The 23,695-nt window shown below is 35.9% G+C and overlaps 1 protein-coding gene across 1 annotated transcript; it reads right to left on the bottom strand.

Annotated features, from left to right (window-relative positions):
- Positions 1 to 1,112: 1,112 nt before the first annotated feature.
- On the bottom strand, positions 1,113 to 20,911 carry LOC149737665 (uncharacterized). The gene is made up of 23 exons (XM_089873540.1): positions 19,256 to 20,911; positions 15,014 to 15,326; positions 13,967 to 14,118; positions 12,608 to 12,727; positions 12,005 to 12,166; positions 11,456 to 11,633; positions 10,898 to 11,010; positions 10,430 to 10,552; positions 9,609 to 9,785; positions 8,942 to 9,128; positions 8,370 to 8,512; positions 7,482 to 7,681; positions 6,984 to 7,104; positions 6,554 to 6,655; positions 6,234 to 6,346; positions 5,479 to 5,598; positions 5,106 to 5,238; positions 4,784 to 4,905; positions 4,509 to 4,677; positions 4,166 to 4,288; positions 3,208 to 3,315; positions 2,155 to 2,730; positions 1,113 to 1,895 (listed from the first exon to the last, which is right to left on the bottom strand). Exons 1-23 carry the CDS (start codon positions 19,302 to 19,304, stop codon positions 1,663 to 1,665), a joined length of 3,837 nt encoding a protein of 1,278 aa, XP_089729666.1. The 5' UTR covers positions 19,305 to 20,911; the 3' UTR covers positions 1,113 to 1,662.
- Positions 20,912 to 23,695: the final 2,784 nt, after the last annotated feature.

Genomic DNA, 23,695 nt, shown 5'->3' on the forward strand with positions numbered 1-23,695 from the left:
AAACATCGCGATTCCTGAAATCATGCGGAGTTAAAAACAATTTAAAATAATGTTAGTTTTGCTCGCAAGGCACAAAACTTGGTTAAAATAACTAATCAAAATTTTAATATAGCGGTAGGCTATATTAGTGTAATAAAGTAGTTAGTAATATACTATGAAAAAAACATTCATTCAATGCTTTATAGTCAGCTATAATCTACTAATACTTAACTTAAGTCTTGCGAGAACTCTTGTTTAAACCTTCCAACTTGTAACCTGGTGTGAACCAACTGTATCTGAACTGGGACGTGGTGCAAATGCCACGCTTTGCAAACCAGCCAATCAACGAAAAGCGGGGAGAAGTAATCAGCTGGTGCGAGGCGTTAGTCACGTGGTATAATTAGCGGGAAAATCAAAATTGTGGGAATTTTTCCGCCAAAAATTAAAAAGTTTGCGTTTCCCATAATTAGAGATTTAAAATTGGAAATGCTTGTCAAATGTTAGGTCTGAAAATAAGGTATGTTTGTCAATTACTAAAAAAATGTTTAATATTATCCTAGCGAGTTATACCACCCCGTGCTTACTGTCGAGTTAGATTCGTTTTTCATTATAGTGTCTGGGCAATGCATTTTTGCGGACAAAAATAGTGGGGTTGGGTAATTAGGATAAGTTTTTTTTCGTTTCTTAATATTTTGCCTAATTAGATAACCGTGGCCTCGACTAAAATAGCAATGGTAATTATTTAAATCACAATCAGGAAATACGTGATTTTGGTGCCAACAGTATCTATCATACCCACAGTACTATATATCCGTGACGAACGAAAAATGGCATTTCTTGAATGAAGGAAACTTACTTTATCCTCGCGTGGCGGAAAACGACAGCCGTTATAAACACGGATGTTCTGTTTCATACACCTCGTGCCAGATTACGAGTTACCACGTATGTTACTTTGTGGGTGATTTCTTAATTTATAATTACCATTTGTCAGTTTGCTTATGGCCATAGGTTATATTCATTATATTCATAGCGCTACACCAAACTTTACCCTCTGATCGTCTGTCGTTTCAGGTGTATGTACACGAAAACAATACTTTCTGGCTATAAATGACCTAACACTGTATAACAAGCTGTTTCTCAGGTTCATGAACATGGTAACTTCATTTTCAGTGATTGAACACAGCAGTGGAACGGAAGGAAAATAAACGAAGAGAAAGAAATGAAATAGGATCGTCAAACAGAACGGAGGTAAAAAAAAAAACGATTGAACAAAATAAAAAAACACGGTTTTCATCGACACGATGAACATGCAAGATTGAATTGATATTATTACAAGGATTTATGTGTGGGCGATTTTGCTAAGAATAATATTATTCTTTTATATGGACATCACACACACACATATATATATATGTGTGTTTGTATTAATGTGCTATTGTGTTATGAATGCCATGCATCAGTTTTAGTCAATGTTTATGAAGTAGAGTGGGGAGAGATGGGACACCTTTGGCACATAATATCCAGATATCCTAATAGCGTTTTAAACAATTAACGATCTATGGTAGTCGTGAAAATACAATTTCATAATTCTTTGAATGTTCTTTTTTTCGAGAAATGAGAAAATAAAAAAAAGGTGTCCCATCCTCCCCTACCCTCCTATACAAGTGATATTTCAACTGTCCGTTATACGAGAGTCGAAAACCGATCTTCACTCCCGCCAGGTGTCAGTGGCGAGTCGCAAAGCGCATCAAGGCGCGAGTTAATGGAATCCACGCTGCTGAAAGCTTGTGGGAGCCGCAATGACATTGGCTTGGAAGAATATTTTTCCCCTTCGTCCGGACTGCTGTCCGGCGGTGTAGGGAGTGAGGTCCTGCAGTAAGCTGGAGGTGGACCGATCATAATACGGTTGTTACGATCTGTGGTGAAAATAAAAAAAATCATTACACACAATTAAATGAATGATTGAATGTAACTTATTTATCTACGCGTGACGGGGCAATGTCAGTTGTTATAACACGGGTGTTCTTTTCCATACGCCCCGTATATCGTATATTTTTTCATAGCTTGTATTAACATACGTTTAATGCGCTTTTTATGGTGTTAATTTACTACCAAGTTGGACGATGAAAGCAAATAAAACATTAAGTTAAGAGGTTTTTAAATGCAGGTACTCACCACGGTAAGTAAATGCAATGTCGTGTGGAATGTTGTCTCGTGACGTCATATCGTGTGACGTAATTATACACGGAGGCTGCTTTGGAGTGATAGCAATGCCAGTGTTGACCACATCTTTATACGCGGGCAATGCACTATTGGTTTTGATTTTTGTCTGCATTTGCGGAATCACTGGCCGTGTTCGCTTTCCAGTGTTTCCCGATATTAATCTGACGGAACCAAGAAGCGGTTTGTGTTTGTGGTCGAACCAGATTGGGTTTTTATCCGAGAGCACTGTGTTGTCAGAGTTGACCCGGTTTCGCTGCTGCTGGTCGAGGAAAACGCCTTTCCATGAAGGCAGTGATTCACAGCTGTAGTTGCGTGCATTCTGGCCGCCATGTGTCCCCAGTAGAGGGCGCAAGACAGGTCGTGCACGGCGCGTTTCGATTGGTTGATTTAAAGTTGGGACTTCGGTGTCAGACTTTCTCATTGGCCGACCGTCGTTCAAATTTTCGGAAATATTTGGAGGTTTACAACGTGGCATTGGGATTGGTGGATCTACTGCCGTGCTTTGGAAATCAACTATTGGGATGTTACCTGGAAAAAAGATAGTAATTTAGCGTTTTCCATATATTTTAAAGGTTAGTTTTTTTGTAGTTTGTTCGCATTTAATATGGTAACTTAATGTAACCTGCTTTATCCTATTGCGTGGCCGGAAAACGACAGTCGTTATAACACGGTTGTTTTTTTTGTTTTATACACCTCGTGCCAACTGCAATAGATAGTAGCGAGGTCTATGCTTGAACAAGATATAATTAAATTCTTAAACCGTTTTGGTCAAATAACCATATATTAGGTTGAGGTAAGATGGTACATGTTTACATTCTCTTTTATCAACTTTTTTGGTAAAAAGCAAAATAAATATAAAACTATATATATCCTCACAAATTTAAAGGGAATTCCTAATTGTTAAAATCTTGATTAGGAAATATGAGATATGATTTGATAACGATATCCATCTTGCCCCAAAGTATAAATAATACATATGTAGGTTGGCATGTATTTTCTAACTACCTTTATTGGAGTTATCTGCTTCGTTTTGTTGATTATCTCTCTCAAAAACTTTCGCAACTTCTTCGTCGGTTTCCGACATACTTAGAATACTTTCACGATTTTTGTTTCCTAAAAAAAGTAATTTATTAAAACATTTTGCAATAATTTTTTTTTCTATAGTAGGACGGGGGAAGACGGGCCACCTTTAGCACATAATATCCAAATACCCTGATCGTGTTTTAAACAATTAACAACGTTATATATTGGGGAGCCGTGTGGAGGTAGGCTATGGTTTTATAATTCTTCGATTGTTCTTTGTTTACTACAAAATGGGACGAGAAAATAGAATGAAAAGGTGTTTCATCTTCACCACCCTACTTCAATAGATAGTAGATACTGAAATATTTATATTATACTGTTTAATTTACTGTTTAATTTATTATTCATGATATGGAAACAGTTTAATCGTATGCAAAACAAGGTAGCATCATTTGTTTTGCTTAAGATAATAAGGTACGTTGGTGTTTTGGAAATAGTTTATAAGTACTTTAGATCACATGAATAAATGTAACTTACTTTATATCCTCGCGTGGCCGGAAAACGACAGTCGTTATAACACTGGTATTTTGTTTCACACACCTCGTGCCAGCTTACGAATTATACCACGAATATAACTTTGTGGGTAATTGTTTTTTTTTATTTCATATTCCTTATGAATGGCTAACAATTTAGAAAAACCTATTAGTGGCCACTTAGTTAGAGCAATTGTCATTAAGTGTCTTGCACAAAGACACATATATGTGTATACGTTCACAATGGTCGCAGTGATGAGCCTTGAATCCGTAAACTTCTGGGTTAGAGGCATGCGCGCTAACCAACTGTGCCACGGCGGAGCTTTTTAAGACAATAAATTCAACCGAGCGCGTGTTTGTTTTTAAAACTTTATATTGAAAATAAAGACAATATGTTTTGTATTTACCTGTGTTGTTATGTGAAGCATTGGAACTTGACGATTGTTTATTAGATTTGTATGACCAAGTATCGCTTGCAGAGAAATCGCCATTGTATGAGAGCAATCTCCGTTTATTTAGGTTGGGAGGAACTGATAAAAAAAACAAATGGTTAATATGAACAAATGGATGAATTTAACTTTTTTCAACGTATTTATCCTCGCATGGCGGGGCAACGATAGTCGTTATTACACGGGTGTTATGTTTCATACACCTTATGCCAGCTTATAAGTTGCTATACGCATGTAACTTTGTTGATGATTATCAAAGTTAATGTTATTTAAAATCATATTCTATACAAACCAAACTTACCCGTGTGTACGTCATCGGCCAAGAAGGGCTTCAACTCTTCTCGTCGTGTGACGTCACTCTTATGACGTACTTTCTCGTATTTCCGTCGATTTGGGGAAAGATTTTCTGCGCTTCGTGTTGCTCGTCGTAGATTGTTGTTCGTCGGTTGTGATGGCGGTAGAAAGACATCCTGTTTACGTCATAACCGGTTAGTGACGTCATTAAAAAACATGATGTGACGTCATAAAATCTATGACGCCATGAGCTATCGCGTTAAAAATTGGTTCAGCTCTTACGTCTTCGCCTTCTTGTCCGAAATCGAGAGGTGTCACGTGGTCATAGTTTCGGTCACGCTTGGATGAAGGAGGATCTTGTTTGGAATTTGAGCCGAGTAAACTATCCGCCATTTTCTGCGCTTCTGTAAGAGAAGATAGAAAAGTTGAAAAAATATAAAGTAGGGCGGGGTAAGACGGGACATCTTTAGCACATAATATCAAAGTATCCTGACCGTGTTTTAAACAATTAACAACGGTCTATGGGAGTCGTGTCGATATAATTACGTTAGCACATACAAGAAACAATATCAATTCGTTATTTGTATATACATATATATATCACCTTTCATACGTCGGTGCTTCTTCATTTGTTGTTTATACCGATAACGTAGAAGAATAAGAAGAAGTAAAATCACCAATCCAAACCCAATCACCATCGGTACAACGTAATGTAGCAGAAGGCCTCCTTTCCCACCCTATGTTCATGTATAAAAGTTAAAATGGAAACAATATCAGGCTTTAGTATTAAAAATCTGAAAACAAATAATAATTCATATAGGTAACAAAGCAATTTCCGTGAAGTGTCTTTAAGGACACACACGCCAACAACGTTATAGCAGCGTCGAGCTTCGAACACACAACCTCTGTGATAGAGGCGGGCGCTAACCACTGTGGTACACGCCAACAAGCTCAAAAGTAAAAATCGTGTTCATTACCTTCAACGTTACATCTGCCAACGTCATCCCAGCTGCGTCAAGCGTCGCAACGCTATGTGTGACGTCATTGCACCCAACTACGTTACATGAAGAAATACGAAGCTTGTACCACGTGCCCGGCTGTGATGTAATAAAGGTTTTTTTACAAAACAATATTTAAAAAAAAATCACCTACAAAGATATATACGTGGTAATTTATAAGTGGGCACAAGGTATATGAAACAGAACACCCGTGTTATAAAGACTGTCGTTGTCCCGTCACACAAGGATAAATAAGTTACTTTTATTTATTTAATCAACAGACAGTAGATTAAATGGTAACCTAAATAAGTTTTTAATAAAGTAGCACACACAACAATCCATAAGTATACAGGCTAGATGTTTGGTTTTATGGATCAACTCTGGCCCAAATCATAAGCCCTCACACATAGAGAATCGAATCCATCCTTTAATAATGTAGCACTTTCAGTATGGAATTCCAGTCTATTGTATATGGGCAAGATTCCTATCAGAAGACCTATGATTTGGATCAGATTCGACCAATTGCCCCAACACTCAGGGTGGAATTCTATTCTATATGGGCAATAACCTTGTCAAAGGGAACCTAAAGGATTTAGGCCAAATTTGGCCAGTTGGCAATCACCCATAGAGTTAGTGTAGAATATACGCAGAGATATGCTGGGTTAAATATGGGTTAAATATTGGTTAAAAGTGAATCAAGTTTAAAAACAATACAAATTGAAGCCCCCACTTACGTGCAAATCGTGCAGGGGAAGTTTACGAAGTGACGAAACAATGATCTTTGTTTTATTCATTGTCCGCGAATAATTGACGCTTCTGACGTCACCCGAATATTCCAAGGTTATACCTGTGAGACAAAAAAGAAGAGTAACATGTTGTATAGTAGGGTGGGGGGAGATGGGAGACCTTTTCATTTTATTTTTTTCGTCGCATTTGTTAGTGAACAAGCGAAATAATTTTAAATTGTGGTACTAATTATTGGAACCCCTATTTTTTTAGAAAAAAAAAACAGAAATTAAATTGTTATGAAATATAAGTAACATGTATTACTTGCCTGTGATTGGACAACCACCGTTATGCCAGGTTGAAAGGTCAACCATCATTGAAGTTTGATTGACAGATGTCACCAGGTCTTTGACGGATGCTATTACTGGGGCTGAAAAAATGTAAAATTTATAACGACATGAACAAAAAAGAAGACGATTGGGAAAATTATATCGTTTGAAGGCCATTAAGAATATTGTATTGGGGGTAAGATGAATACTGTTAGCACGTAATACCCCATGTTTCTCATTCATGCTTTTTACAGTTAACAACAACGCTATTTTAAAGTCGTGAGGATAGGGTAATTTAGTTCTGCAAAAAGTTTTGTTTAATGGGACAAGAAAAGAGAAAGAAATCACGAACCATCTTACCCCAATCTAACACAGCAAAACTTTTTTTCAAGATTTGCCGAAAAAAACAAACAAGAATAATAATTTTACCTTCGCCAATCGTTCTTCCTAATAAGGTGAACACGTGACTTTCACCAACCGGGTTGACGGAAGTGACGTTGAACTCGTACCAGCTCCCGCACTCTAGCGCATCCACGTGGTAAGGTTGAAACTGAAAAATAAACATTTCGTTCTTATAATTAAAGCAAATTTATTTTAGCACAAAAGGGAGAAATATTTCAGATAACTTATTATTATGTAATTTTTTTTCAAATAAAGATTCAAGCAAAAGATTCAAGTAAATATGATGACAGCAACGGTAATAAATTATGCGGTAAAATGCCCGGTAATAACGCTATGCGGGTTATAGTTTTTATAAGTAGGATAAATAAGGTATTTTAGGCGATAATGAAATAAATTGCATCATTTTTTCCCCACTAAGTTTTTTATAAACTTTCTAATACAACTTGGTTCCAAATACACTGAAATAAATTTTTATTTTTAAAGAAAAGCGGAACGAATAACGGAATAAGTCATAAAATAAATTACCTCTAAATTCCTGTCGCTTGACAATTTGATTTCGTGTTGAACCACCGTCTCTTCTACGTCATCGTGACGTAGTGCTTTGTATTCCAGAATGTATGACGTCACAGGCAGTCCACCGGTGTTGTTCGGTTGGAAAATCAAGAAACGAAGAAAGTTGCTGCCGCGTTCCACGATTGTGACGTCACTAGGGGGGTCGGGTATACCTGGGGAAGGGATAATGACGTCACAATGTAAGGTGTAGAATTACGTCGTTTTCAGTTTTTTTTTTAAACATATATTTAATTTATCTTTTTTCGTATACAGTAGCTAAGATAATGCAATTAAAACAGCCAAGAGAAGGGAATTGAAATCAAAACGACAGTCGTTAAAACACGTTATGGGTAAAATAGAAAACACACATATAGAAACCCATATACTTAGTTCAGTTGAAGGCACAGCAATCTACTTATAATGCACACACTTCGTTCGTAATGAATATTTAATGAGCGTTTAATTATGTCTGCACCCGACACTATGTTAAGAAATTCCAGAACACTAGGACAACGTAAAGCAAACTAACATGTGCTACAAATAGAAAGTGACTATTTTTTATTTGTTTTTATTTTTATTAATTTTTTTTTGGAGGGGGGGGGGGCATTTTTTTAACTAGTATATCATATGCTTAATATTCACATCCGGCCAACTAATTCCTAAATCAAAGATATAGAACAGATTATGCTTTTCGATATAAGTTTGTATGTAAGCAAGAACAAACACAAAAACAGACGTAATAGTAGTGTAAAAATTGGTCTTATTTACACAACAACATACATATTTCATAGGTATACAACAATATATATCCTAATCTACCATATATATCGTATTATGTAATGCGAAGAAAAATAAACTTACCGTGTACTATTAATCGTGACGTCATGGAGTGTTCACCGAATTTATTTTTAACAAGACAAGTGTATAGACCTGCGTCTTGTTGTGACGTTACAGAAAAGTGGAAATGGCTGACGCTTTTGTTCAATTTTCTTGTGTTATGAGTTCTGTGAAAAGCAGAAATTTTGAATACGAATGCAATTTATTTATACCCGTGTAGTGCTGGCACGGAAACAAAAACGACAGTGATTGTAATATGGGTGTTCGGTTAGGGTTCTAACAACCAAAAGACAACCCCTAAGTGGCCTGATGTAATTGCCGTTAAGCTTCTTGCCCAAGGTCACACGGCCACAATGGTGACAGCGACGAGGTTCGAAGCTGCTATGCCTTATGGGCTACAAGCTATCACATTGTCGCTTCGTCGACAGTATTGCAAAATCACGTTAAATGTGGTGCAGATTACGACTTAGGGGTCAAAACTGGGCTATAGGATAAAATTAATCACAAACTGGCAACAGCAGCAAGATCCTAACAAAAATTTCTACCCGAATAAATTAATATATAACATAATTTCTTTTTATAATGTTTTATCATACCCTGTTTTGGTAACTGAGTTTCGGACTGTCGTCCAAATTCGCGCGTTTTTGGTTAAACCAATCAGATTTCCATCCTTGTACCACGTGATATTCAAACTTCCATCACCACGTGTGGCGCAACGTAACGAGACAGGCTGGCCTGAGCCTATTTCCACCAAATTGCTAAAGTTGGAAATTCTTGCTGGTGCTGTAAAAATAAAGAGCGTGATTAAACAACAGTGATATATAAGTTATAGCTAATGTGGGAATAAAATTTAGTAAATTTTTTTAATATAGTAGGTTGGGGTAAGATGGGACACCTGTTCATTCTATTTTCTCGTGCAATTTAGAAGTAAATAAAGAAAATTCAAATAGTTATAAAACCGTTTCTTCACGACTCTAATAAACTGTTGGTAATTGTTTAAAACATCGTTGATAATTGTGACCATGATATTTGGATATATTGTGTGCTAAAGGTGTTCCATCTTCCCCCACCCTACTATAGTAAAAGTATGGCGAAATTTGTTGTGCATTATTAATAAAAACGAATAAAAAGCATAGCCTGATAAACATTTACCTCAAAAACACAATTAAACGGTCAAAAAATTGTAACTAATTATAATACAGTTTGCAATAAAATTAAGACAAATTCTTTCTATCTCATAAAGATGTTATAAGTTTCACTCACCGTGTGCTTTCATAGAAATCATATTATGATCGACCCCAGCCATGTTATTGGCAAAGCATTCGTACAAACCATCATCGTCGTAACTGACGTTTCTCAACGTGAGGTAACTCGTCAATTTTAACGAAGTTACATTCCGTGTCATGTTGCTGGTAGGCACGAAAACCTTACCCGATACGTCTGTTGAATAAAAAGTTGCATCTTTAAGGCCCATTTAGAAAAATTTTCCTATATGTAAATTTTGGTCAATAATATAGTACTGCGGGGTAAGTTGTATATTATTAGCACATAATGTCCCATATTTTATAGTTGTGTTCTAAACAATAACATTATAACGTCGCGATGGAGAGGTTATAAATTTTGGTAAATATTCTTGTATACCACCAAATGGGATTTTAAAGATATAAAATCATGATGGGGGAAGATAGGACTTCTATTCTTTATATTTTCCTCCTCATTTAGTAGTAAATAAAGGACATTCAAAGAGTTATAAAACCGTATCATCACAACCCCATAAACCGCTGTTAATTGTTTAAAACACGATCAGGATATTTAATTATTATGTGCTAAAGGTGTCCCGTCTTTTCCAAAACTACCATACTTGCAAAATTATTAACGTTTGATCAGGTAATTCATAATTTGTTAAATGAACCCGTGATTTAAAGCACTTGACACGCATGTTATTAAAGAAAAGAGAAAAATCGTAATTGTCACACATCCATATAAAGACATCAAAGCACTAAAGATTTAATTCCGTGTTTTCGACACTTCTAATTATGTTCAAGAATTATGACGTAAGAATGAGATTTATGACGTTTACTTACCCACGTTGTACTTATACCACGTAACTTTGGGCAATGGAAATCCTCTTACGACGCACGACATTGTGACGTCACTATACAGCGCGACAGTAGCGGGCAATTTTAGGCTTAGAATCGAAGGTGGTTCTGAAAGTTTGAGGTGTAGAGTTATATAAATGCAAAATGAACAAAATAACACATACAATCAGTATTTTTAAAACACCTAAAAAATCGTATGTTGTTTTCTAATATAGTACGATGGGGAAAGATGGAACACCTTTTTATTTCATTTTCTCCTCCCATTTGGTAGTAAACTAAGAACATTCAAAGAATTACAAAATCGTATTCTCAGGACTTTCATAGACCGTTGTTAATTGTTGAAAACACGATCAGGATATTTGGATAATATTTTCTAAAAGTGTCCCATCTTACCCCACAGTACTAAAATAAAATATTGTTAAGTATGTAAATTTATTTATGCAAATAAGGTACCTCTGACTATTAATTTGGTGTGTTCTGATGCGGAACCAGCACGGTTGCTCGTCACGCATGAATAGTTTCCCGCCATTTTCAAACTTACTTGTTCGATTACCAAGCTTGAAATCCTAAAGATATAAACAGAATATTTACCACTTTTACAACAATATAATCATTAGGTATAAGTTTTTACCAGTAGCCAAAAAGATAATGCGTAAATATGTGCTGTACAGTGCAGAATTCGTGGGACACTGCTGTATAAGCACACATATTACTGTCTTTGCCCTTTGTATTTACCCTTGAAAACACTCATTTTTGTGGATTTAGATAAACATTAGTTACTTACTAACCATCAGTTTACGATTCAAGGCATATACATTTACAGTTATAGGCATGCATTCATAAGGTATATTTATACTTTCACCATAAATAGGGATGAATCGATAAATAAAAAGATGATTTTACATCGCACACAACTAAAGTGCCCCAAGTTCAACGTGATAAAATACAAATAAATGTATACGCCTTTTAATTTTCTTTATTTCTTAAGTTTTAATAGTTACTAAATTTTACCTTCGTCCAAGCGGAAAAATTTGCACACCCGAATCCTCTGTTGTGATAGGCTGACCGTTTTTCACCCATTCGAATCTGATTGGTTCATTGTCTTTCTTCACCGAGCACGTCATAATTACAAGGTCATTGACCTTATAAGCTTCTTGGTTAAGAACTATCGGACCAATGACTGGGAGTTCTGAAATGAAAACAGATTAAGTTAAATGAAAGAATGCAAGCCATTTATTCTCGTGTGACAGAGCAACAACAGTCACAACACAAAGTTGCTTCAACGCGGGAGTTTGTTTTATATATACAGTATTAAAATAGTGTTCTACTGGGTTTATGTGAGTAAAAAACTAACAATACATTGCCCATATGCATACCGAAAATTACATTACAAGAAACATTACTGTAGACCAGGAAATCTCAAACTGTACCCAGTAAAACATTAACCAATTAAAACTAATTTATTTTCATCGTTTTTAACACTTTGTGGTGCAACAAATGAAACAGAAAACCCAGGTTGGTCACTATACCCTAAAAACTCTTATGTGTCTCAGAACTTACCAAGAACAGATAACTCTGTCGTCATCGTCGCTTTGACCTTGTCATGACCCTCAACCTGGCATTGGTACTTTCCCTGATCTGTTACTTGTACGTCACGTATGTGTAATGAGGTTCCAAGTGATTGAATACGGTTTGTGAAAATTAGGGGTGTCCGATGAAGCCCTGTAATAATATGAACTTTAGGCTCTTTAACTAATGTGTTATCTATATTGGTCATGGCGTGAATTACAAGTTAACTGATAGGGTTTATACTGTACACGGTATAAATTAAAAAAAACATTTTTGGACGTATAAGAGTGTCTTATTTTTGGGAGAGCCCATTATATAGTATAGGGTGATAAAGGACAGGACACCTTTAGCACATAATATCCAAATATGCTGATCGTGTTTTAAACAATTAACAACAGTCTATGAGAGTCGCTGGGAAACGGTTTTATAATTATTTTAATGTTCTTTGTTTATTAGCAAATGAGACGAGAAAATAGAATGAAAAGGTGTTCATGCTGCCAATGCCATATACATTTAAAAATAATTTACGTAGGGGTATTTTTTAACATTAACAAACTCAACAAAGTAAAGTAAAATTTAAAATGGTTTATTTACCCGTGCGTTTAAACCACGTGATCGAACGCCATGATGCGGAACCGAGTACAGAGCACGTGATCGTGACGTCAGATCCGGAAAGTACTTCTCTTGGGGGAAGCTGACGAATTGACATCGGACCTAAGACGTTATAAATGTTAATGTACATGAAAGTATTAGGAGTATAAACACAATATATCAGGTTTAAATAAATACCCTTCAAAGTTACATATATAGTGGAGTGTGGGAAGACGGAACACATTTAGCACATAATATACAAATATCCGTGTTTTAAACAATTAACAACAGTCTGTAGAAGTCGTGAAGATACGGTTTAATAATTCTTTGAATGCTCTTTGTTTACTACCAAATGGGACAAGAAAATGGGATGAAAAGGTGTTCCATCTCCCCCACTCTACTATATGTATAAAGTGTGCACGAGGTGTACCAGAACACACATGTTATAACGACTTCATTCATTCAAAATTTTAAAATTATTTTATTGCCATTTTAGATATTATAAACCAAGCTGGTAAATTCGGGAAAAATTATTGGCTGATATTTATTATACCAGCAAACTATGTTCCCGTGTGTTAAACTCTTTAAAACATAATCAGTGTCTTGGTGTTAATATAAAGACTGCTGAGAATTCATTAATACTTTTGTTATGGTTCATGGTTCCATACAGTTCCATACAATTCCATATATGTATATATGTACGACAGCTAGGCGACAATAAATAATACGTGCTGCATTATTTTATGAGCTGGATGCATATCATGCACAAAAGCGAGTCGTGAATATTTTATAATGTAATTGATTTTACTGCGGGGTAAATAATAAATAAGACTTATTTAACGTGAAACGCGCATGACAGGACGAATGGTGAAATGTATGATTTTAAGCCTTTAAGGCATGATATATGCTAGTAGGGTGGGGTAAAGTGGCTCATGTTTTCACACATCATCTATATGGTGGTAAACAAAAGATTAACAACACAATTTCATGATCGTCTCCCTATGACTGAAAAAGTTATAATAATTGTAAAAAACACAATTCTAATTTTTCACAACAACCGGAAAAGATTAAAAGTCTGACAAATGTGTTGAACTTACAAATATATATAGTAGAATGGGGGGAAACGGGACACCTTTAGCACAAGGTATCCAAATATCCTGATAATGTTTTAAACAATTAACAACGGCCTATGGGAGTCGTAAGAGCACGGTTTTATAATTTTTTGAATATTCTTTGTTTACTAACAAATGGGCCAAGAAAAGGGAATAAAAAAGTGTTCCATCTTCCCCCACCCTACTAAAGTTTAAATCCATTTTTAAATCCTACAATTAACGACCAACTAAATAAAATATAAATTGTTACCTTTTATTACAATTCTTCCAGCATGTTCTACTCTTTCTCCTCTGGCATTGGAAGCAGAGCAAGTGATGATTCCTCCGTCTTCTAAATTGCTCCCTACCACTCTTAATTCTCCAACTTGATCCCCATCCTCCCGGAAGATCACGGAGGACACTCTACAACAAAAGATATTATTAGTATGAATACATGTGGAACTACATGTAATGAAACTAAATGTATAATACTATGGGGTAAGATAGGACACTTTAGGACATAATATTAAAATATTCTTATCGTGTTTTAAACAGTAACAACGGTCTATGGAAGAGCTACTTTGGTACTATAAGGAATGAGGATACAGGTTATTAATTCTGTCAATATTCTAGTTCGGTGCTCTACAAACTTTTATGGGTTGGTGAACCCCTAAAGTTGTTGCGGCGAACTCATGCACCCCTGATTGCTTTAACGTAAAACTAATGACGTTTCACAATTCCCAGTGATGCAAGATATAGAATTCATATAAAAAACTATAGGAAAGTGGCTAAATTGGTTAAAAAGTTTAAAACTAAATATTATTGCTAAAAATTGTTGAAGTTTGTGATGCATCCTTGTATACCATTTTGCACTGGTGCACCTCTGGCATATTTTGGTGCACGCTGGGGTGCACCGTGCACACCGGTTGAAGAGCACTGTTCTAGTTTATTAAATGGGACGATAATAGAAAATGAAAACGTGAACCATTTTACCCCAACCTAAACGGTATAAAACTATGAAGTATATGGAATTTTTGAAATAAAACAGATGTCATAAAATCAAAGTTTTGTCAATTTAAGTTCATGGTCAAGTTAAACCATTACGTTTTTTATAATCAATTATTTATTTGGATTAATAGATATTCCTAAATTGACGCACTAGGACGTAATCTGAAGATGTTGTGATGTAAAAAGCTTTTTTTTTGAAGGAAATAAATGAATTGTTGATCGCACGAGTTGGGTGTGATTCACCACAAATATTTTTTACATCAGATTGCAATAAAATTAAAAACACGAGAAATCCCGACAGTAATCAAACCTATTGTGACGTGTGTCGTCGTCATTTGATCGTCCAACACTTCGAGATGTCTTTGTCTCTGTCGAGGTACTTGGGGTATATTTATAGATCGATAACGGGGTGAAATCGCCCCCAATTCTTGCCCCACCAACCCCCGTTGCTTCGTCAGTCTCACTCCCATTATTCAAGCCAACCGCAATGACGTCACCGTCTCTTAACCAGCTGATCGTGACGTCAGAGTCGCTACGGAATCGACAGCGGAGGGTAAAGTTCGAATCAGGGTCAAAAGTCATTGGAGAATCGAACCCGGATGTGACGTTCAGGTTTGCTTGAACTTGGAAAATAAAATACGAATTAAAATTATATTTCAGAAAAAAACACATTAAAATAAAACTAAAACTCCCGGCTTAAATTTCGCGTTTTTTTAGAATAAAATGCTATGGAATCAAAAGTGCGCGCAGTTATAAAATGGAATTACATACTCAGCACCAGTAGTAAGACCTAACTAATATGTTTAAGCCAAACTTTCTACTGGTTACTAGCTAAATAAATACCCACAATCTTGGCAGCATTTCTTAGTTTTGGACGCACATCATTAAACATGATGACATCACCAAGTACTTTGATAATATTAATGTTCCGGTGTTAAATCAACTTGTTCACCGACTCGTAAACCATATGTTCATATTAACGCGCAATTAATTTCTCTTTCTGTCTGACTGAGTTACCCAATTTAAATCTCCGATTATTTAATCTACGATTAAATTCAAAACGAAAATGTAAAACCGAGAGTCTTGCAAATTTTAATCGGCTGAAGATTTTTTTTTTCCGATTTCAACTAAATAGGATTTGAAATATTACAAGAGAATCGTTTCCATTTTGTCTTGTACATCAGCAAAATATAACGTGTAGTAGGGTGGGTGAAGATGGAACAGCATTACAAGTAATTTGTTTTCGTTTTTGTCCATGGGACTCCATGAATCAGCAAAATATAACGTATTGTTTCATTATATCGAGCCTCGGGATTAAAACGCGTTTAGAAAACATAACGAAATTGATTTCCAATGTTATTAAGATATCGCAAGGTTGAAATACGATAACAATTATAGATTTTTATCTCAACTATTTTGAAATGAAACTCATTTTCTTTGAACTGGTCGATGAAACTAGACAGATAATCAACTCGTTTTCCGTAAAATATGGGTCTGGTTTTCCGTAACAAATGACACAAATAATTCATAACAATAAGTTTAAAAATAGGAAACAATAAATTCAAAAATTAGGGTCAGGGAATAAATATCTGTAGAAAATATTTTCTGTGTGGTTTTTAATGCATTTAATTAGTACTGCATTCAAAGTGAGCTGTCAGTAAATTGAAAAAAATGTTTAAAAATAGCTTCTGTATTTGAACTAGTTAAACGTAAACTAAGGCCGGTGTTTCGTGTTGAACTGCGCGTTATGACCTCGTTTACCCCATTGTTGTTTGACTGATGTGTGACGCCGTGGCCATTGTCCCTTGCGTTTGGGCTCTTTGAACATTTAAGTGCATGTGGTGTCGCTTGTGTAACTGCAACGTGACGCCCCATAGACCCCATGGGTAACAGGGTTAGGGGTAAGCTTGATAACAATAGCTCGAGAAATACGACCCAGTGAGAAGCTTCTGGGAAAATCTAATTGCGCATGCGTGAAATATTTCTACCGGTCCTGCTGCTGGGAACTTAATTTACTGCAAAAGTTGTTTGGGTACAGATAGCTTTATGTTTTTGTTTCATGGTTTTATTTCAGGAGACATTTTTCATTTTTTGGTAGTAAACAAAAAACGTTTAAAATTATAAAACCGTATCCTCACGACTCCCATAGACCGTTGTAGTTGTTTAAAACACAGTCAGGATATTTGTGTTAAAAATGCTGATTAAATTAAACATGAAACAAGGTTAGACGGTTGACTTGCTTATCTAAGGACCAATAAATAAATGTATTCATGTGTTGGTTACGAAATGTTTAAAAATATCCAAAACGGAAGCTGTTACGGTTGCATAAATACGAACAAATGGCCTACTGTTTATACGTGTCGTATTTACGAGTGCATGAACACTTTATAAAAGGACTTTTCGGGACATTTTGCTAAATTAGCATTCCAGACAAGTTCATTTTCAGGTCACAGTCGTTCTGTTTTAAATTATTCAGGGCGGAAATTCTGAAAAAATCGATTGCATTAAGCATCAAAATACACGCTTGTAATAGGTTTAGATTCATTAAAAATCAGGCGATGTTGATGTGATTATACCTTGGCAATGATTGAAAAACGACGACGTTTCAATAACACGGGACATATGTTTTCCTTTTACACTCACCATATGCTGTGGAAGAAATGGTCGCGGCAAATGGCCGTTAATGTATTGTACGTGTGTGCTAACTAGACGTTCTGGTATATGATCCTATTACGTAAACGTCTGGCATCGATGGTGCGAAAAGCGAGAAACTCAATCGCGCACTTGAGGCTAAAGGGAAAGTTGACATGGCCCATGTTTACAAAATACGAAGATAAGGAAGCGAGAATACGGCTTCTAATCGTGGCGAGTCGAAAATTGGTTTCTGATTGTTTTAAAACATATTTGCGTGGAAAACCTTGGTAGATTACGCCCGATTAGTAAAGGCAACGATAATTTATTTTTGTTCCTTTTCAATTACGTTTCGCTTTTTAAAGAAATAAAATCTCGGGTTCCGTTTTCTAATGCCACAAATCGACTTCTACAGATCGTTATGGAAAACTTGAGTCAGTTTTAAATCCGTCGCCTTGACACGGTCGGACAGGTAGCTGTCCATGCTTATAATTACAATTCTCCCCGTAATTGCTGTCAATAACTTGAGTGGGCTTTGGGGAATATAAAATACAATCTGTTGCAGTGACAGCAGCAATATAATTGATATTGACAGACGCGAAGTGAAATAATTCACTTTTCCAACGAAACACAACAGTTTAGCATCTATGTCTAGTCTGGTACATGCTCTCTGTTTTCCGTATCAAAAAGTTGACATTATTCGCTATAGTGGAAATAATCGTTATTTAATCGTTTTGAATGACTCCATGCTCGCTGCCGAGTTAGCGTTTTTATCGCCTACTGCCCACAATTTATGTTGTAAAGTAATAACAAATCATGCTGAATTGCTATAATCAGGGTAATGGGTTTTGTTTGAAAAGGAGGGAACCTTTATACCGACACCCAAAAAGCAAAATACTCGGTAACTTGTAAGCTGGCACGAGGTGTTATAACGACTGTCGTTTACCGGCCACGCCAGCAGTAAGTTACATTCATTCATTCATAAGCTGCCTACTCACTGCGTAATACACTTTATACACACATCGAAATAAGCAGCGCTTTAAAATATTATGGACAATACTGGGCAACATTGATTGTTAAATATTTAAACACGTTTAGAAATTTCACATCAATACTAAAAAGCGACGCCGTACGTCATTCGAAGTGGTAAAATAAATATATTTACCAAGACATGCCCAGTCTGGTTTAAAAAAAACTGATAATCTGCAAGTACTCTTATATAGCGAGCAACAATGTGGTATATATAGTACCGTGGGGTAATATGGATACCGTTACCACATATAATATCTCATATTTCCTAATCGAGTTTTTAACAATTAACAACGCTCTCTTAGAAGAGCTACGGTTATATAAGTCTGTTAATATTCTTTGTTTACTAATGGGACGAGTAAAGTTAACGAAAACATGTCCTATTTGACCCCACCCTACTCCATAGTAGGGTGGGGAAGACGGAACACATTTAGCCCATAATATCCAAATAATCTTATCATGTTTTAAACAATTACCAACGACTCATGGAATTCATGAAGATACGGTTAATTTTATAATTCTTTGAATGTTTTTTGTTTACTAACAAACGGGACCAGAAAATAAAATGAAAAGGTGTCCCATCTTCCCCCACCCATTATATATAACTTTGTGGGTCCTTTGAACCTGGTGTGTTTTGGTGACGATAAAAAGTTAAAACATGGACCGTCTCACCCAAACATATATACGCACAGTACAAGTCATAACTCAGTTACTTTAGAAAATCCCCAGTTTTACACGAACGTGCCAATAAGCATTATTTACTTAATAGACAGACGATAGACATTTTAGGCAAAATTTTCGTCATAATATGTTTAAATAAAGCGCCACAAAATCAATAAAGTTGTTGTAACGTGGCATAGATCAATTTAATATCAATCAAACTTTTACTTACCGCAAATTATAATTGCTGATGTTACGATTATAAAGTACATGATCGTCATCTTTATAACATTCCGTCCTGCCTAACCTTGAAGCTTAATTACTGGGTAATGTCACTTCTTTTGCCCGAGAGGCCCGATTAAGCATTAAAACATCACTTAGTCGCTCTTTCTTGTCAAAAATTCCTACCGGTAAGACCTGAAATATGTGATAAAATGATGTGATTTAATTTGCTAAAAAATAAATTAAATTTTAACCACCTACAAAATAACTCAAGTTAAGGCAATCTGTTTCTACTGATGGTATAATATACGACTGAAAACGTAAGTGTTTTAAATGCGCTGAACTGACAAAACTTGAACAACTAATTGCACATAACTGCTATCATTGAATGAATATACAGTTTTAAGCACTCTTATACAAAGGTAAATATGATACAGGACTGTACGATACGAATATTAATATCGATTAGTTAAAGCGATAAGACCACGGAATGTTACATTGTGAACGAACAAACTTGTCCGTTGAGAGTGTATTGTTGACAAATCATTCAAAGCATGGTATTTATACGTAGAGGCGGGTATATAAGTCGTATAGGCTTTAAAGTGATTGCTTTACTATATAGCTGTATACGACTTATGGGAAACTTTATTTAAACATTTGCTTTGCCATTATCAGAAGCTTTTGAACAAGTCTTGACTGAATTGTATCTTATTTACATAAGTCCGCGCAAAGTAGACCATTCCATAAACCAAACTTATGAGTGCCTTTTTGATAATTACAGTTTTGGATATTGGTAAAATTTAAAGTAAAATTTTATGTGAATGCTTTTTGCTTATTGGATATCCATGCAATCCAAAAGCGGTCACGAATTAAGTACAACTTCAATTCAACCGTAACTACGCCACAGTTAAGACATTTATTTATTTATTCCGTAACTTAAAACCGTAGCGGAATAAATTGTATCGTCAGGTAGCTTATTACTTCCCGACAATGTTTTTAAATTTACCCCTTGAACGTCAAATCCTTTTTCAAAACACTGTACTAGAATTACCCTATACCGCTTTGACTGTCTATGTTTATGACTATACAGTATACGCCGTTTACATTCACAGCACGTTTTTGGCGGCCACGCATTCGATACTCGACACACGTGGATACGGTCAGCTAATATCGCCCTATTATTTTCAATTGGCCTTTTGGTCCTTTCATGTATAGCAATCAATATAGTGGGGTAACCCGGCAACTTTCGAAGATCATGCCCGACGCATATGTATGAATAATTAATCCCTTCGTTCGCCAATTTAATTCCAGCAACGCCGCGCCACGCGAATTCAATTAAACGACGCCAGAAGAATTTCTCGTCTGCGCAGATTTCGCAAGATTTCTTGTGACGACATTAATCCTCATTATACGTCATAAATACTGATTTTGCTGCGTAAATGACTACGATATGGCGAAATTAGGCAGCAACTTCGCACGCAAGTTATACGAATGTTGTACGATGTACAGTATAGGTTGGGTTAAAATGGTCAATGTTTTCAGTCACATGTTAGGTCCCACTTGGCACTTGCTAGTAAATAAAGAGTATCTATAGAATTATATACCATACCGGTATCCATCTTGCCCGACACTGTACTATAACAATACATCGTACAGTTATTATAGGTAATCCTTTAGCTGGTGGCCACCTGAAATTTTGGTTTCAAAATGTTCCTTAGGTCTCACTGATACTCATTGTATAATTTTTTTTGAAAAAACTTGGGCGTTCGTGTCGAAAATTAACTTTGAAAGTGCGCGAAATCGTGCTGCGTCACCGTATTTTCCACATCAGCCGTTAGGAATTAAACCAAGGTTGGATTATTACGTCATAGAATGCGTATTGTTACGTTTGATTCCTACGTTAAAACAGTGGGGAAAAACAAGGCTATAACGTATGTAATATACCACTATTGTGACGTAACAGACCGCGATTGTGACGTAATAAATCGTTAACCTTACGCAAATCAGACGAATTACGGTGACGAAGCATGTTTTTGCGCATTTTTAAAGTTAATTTTCGACACGAACGCCCGACTTTTTTGAAAAAAAAATTAGACAGCAGGTATCAGTGAGGGCTATAGAACATTTTGAAACCAAAATTTCAGGTGGCCACCAGCTAAAGGATTACCGTTATTATAAACTTCCATAAAACAATTCAATCATACGAAAGATGTCGGCCATACGCATTTATTTGTACGACTGTAAGCTAAAACATGCGCCGATCGTTTAATGTCAAACTGAGCACTACACAAACGAATGTCAAACACGCAAATAATAACACGACACAGCCACGGGCCGTTTAACGGCTTCCTAATACGTAGCAAGCCATAACATATCACAGGTCTCTCTCTATTGGGAACGAAAACTAAAACGTTGCAACTTACACCAAAGTAACTTAAACTAACATAATCTGCGTCAAACTCTACTACAATTATACCTGCTACAAATTTGCTTAGAAACTGCAACGTATGTCGCTTTTTTACGCCTGACATATTGTAACTCTAAAAGCAAGTCTAAATTTCACTAAAAATATGTGAAAGAGATTCTAATACACTGTACTGTAACTTGCGCCTTAAAAGGTTAACTGCTTTATATATATCTCAATCATATCTTCAGTAAACGGCAATCGGAACTCCTGTGGGAACCTCGCATCTGTCGAACACCTTTTCCTCAAGTCTGCAGCAGATTACGTTACCTCTCGCGTTTCGAGACGGCGCGTTTTTCATCACTCGCCAGTTGCCGATGGGAGAGCGCTCTCCTAGCAACACCTGCCGCATGAGCTCGTCGAAATCTGTAATCAACGCGCTATAGGTCTTGTACACGTGCTTTTAGAACGTAAAGAAAACGAAATAATATGCGGAACCAAAGAATGCGAAAAAAAGTTCGACTTAGGGAATAATAAATTAAAAAGTATCATTCCAAGCTTTTTTGTGAACTTTAATATATATGTATAAATAAATATATATAATATGGTTTGATTCTCTTTTCTCGTCCCTTTTGGTGGTAGACAAAGAATACAAAATTATATTAGCATATCCTCACGAAACGGTGTTGTTAAATCTTAAAACACGATTAAAAAATATGTAACAGTTGTGCTAGCAGAATTTATCTTACCCCACAGTACTAAATTTCTCAAAATAAGATTCTTGTTTACATGCCTGACGTCATCAATCTAAAATTGCGCCACGAACCGTAGAATTTAGAGATGGCGCAAGACAATCCATCATTCCAATCAGCGCTTTTCTACGAAGACAGAATGTAACACGACCCACACATTTCCATACGACCGAAACAAATCGAAAATCTGTTACTATTGCAACACAAGTTAACTATAACTAACTTACTAAAGCTATGATCCTAACTTCCCTTTTCATTTTTCCTTTGATTTTTTCTCATATATATACAATCAATTTACATGAAACGCATGGGATTTTAGGACGTTGTCCAAATAAACGTCCAACTACCGACATACTAATGTCGTAGTTAAGTATAGCTTAATTGTGTTTGTATAGCCATTCCCCATCACTAATTTGCGCTCAAAGTACGCTATTTTATAAAATTCAACTTATTTTTCTCATGGGTAAAACTATATAAATATAACGAAACGACACGACAAATAAAAAATATGTACACACAGTTAGAATTTACGAGAATAAAGTCTATATACCTGTCTGCATGCTTGGTGCCATCAATATTATAATTCAATATATTAAACCAGGACCATTTCACCGTCGTAATATCGATTAATTTAAACTTGTGGTTAGAATTAAAACATTTCAAAGATTAACACATCTTGTCCAGGGTCGCATATACAATACCAAGATATGTCGTTCGTAACAATATCAATCAAGCACCCGTGTGGATATTCCATTGGGCATTAACGCCTTTGGTCCGGGCTTTGAAAATATTTAAACCTTTGACCAATGACCTGTAACCTCTACATAAGCAACTGTCCAATCGCAAGTCCAAATACGGCAACAGCCTTGTTGTGTTGCGAAGCTTTAATTAATTACGCGTTTAAAATCGAGCGCGCAAAAATCTTTTCCTCGAAAGAAAAATTCACAACACAGACAAAAGAATTGAGAAATGAATCTATTTAAAAACACGTCTGCAAAACTCTTTGCCACTTATACGAAATACAACTGGCCAGACAAAACTAAATTCTACAATACTATAGCATGATCCTGTAAGTCTGTTTACTGAACTTTCGGCAATCAACCTAGCTGAGATAACAGTTATAACTTATCAAGTAGGAACAGTTATACAACTTGATAAACAACACAATATATAAACACCAACGAAAGCTATAGGCCCTATGAACCTAGTTTGGCATATACAGGTTTGTATACACACACGAAGCAGACGATGTCTCGAATGAGAAAATTGCCGACGCGTCGGCCATGGGGCAAAG

The sequence above is a fragment of the Ciona robusta genome, chromosome 3, assembly GCF_009617815.1.
Source record: "Ciona robusta chromosome 3, ASM961781v2".
Classification (NCBI taxonomy): domain Eukaryota; kingdom Metazoa; phylum Chordata; class Ascidiacea; order Phlebobranchia; family Cionidae; genus Ciona; species Ciona robusta.

Bases quoted from the DNA above. Each gene is read 5' to 3' on its own strand.
- LOC149737665 (XM_089873540.1), bottom strand. From the start codon at position 19,304: ATGACGATCATGTACTTTATAATCGTAACATCAGCAATTATAATTTGC. The intron at 14,119-15,013 runs GTTTGATTACTG...CTTTTGTTGTAG, and splicing joins GACGACACACGTCACAATAG to AGTGTCCTCCGTGATCTTCC. The intron at 5,239-5,478 runs GTAATGAACACG...ACATGAACATAG, and splicing joins TGGCAGATGTAACGTTGAAG to GGTGGGAAAGGAGGCCTTCT.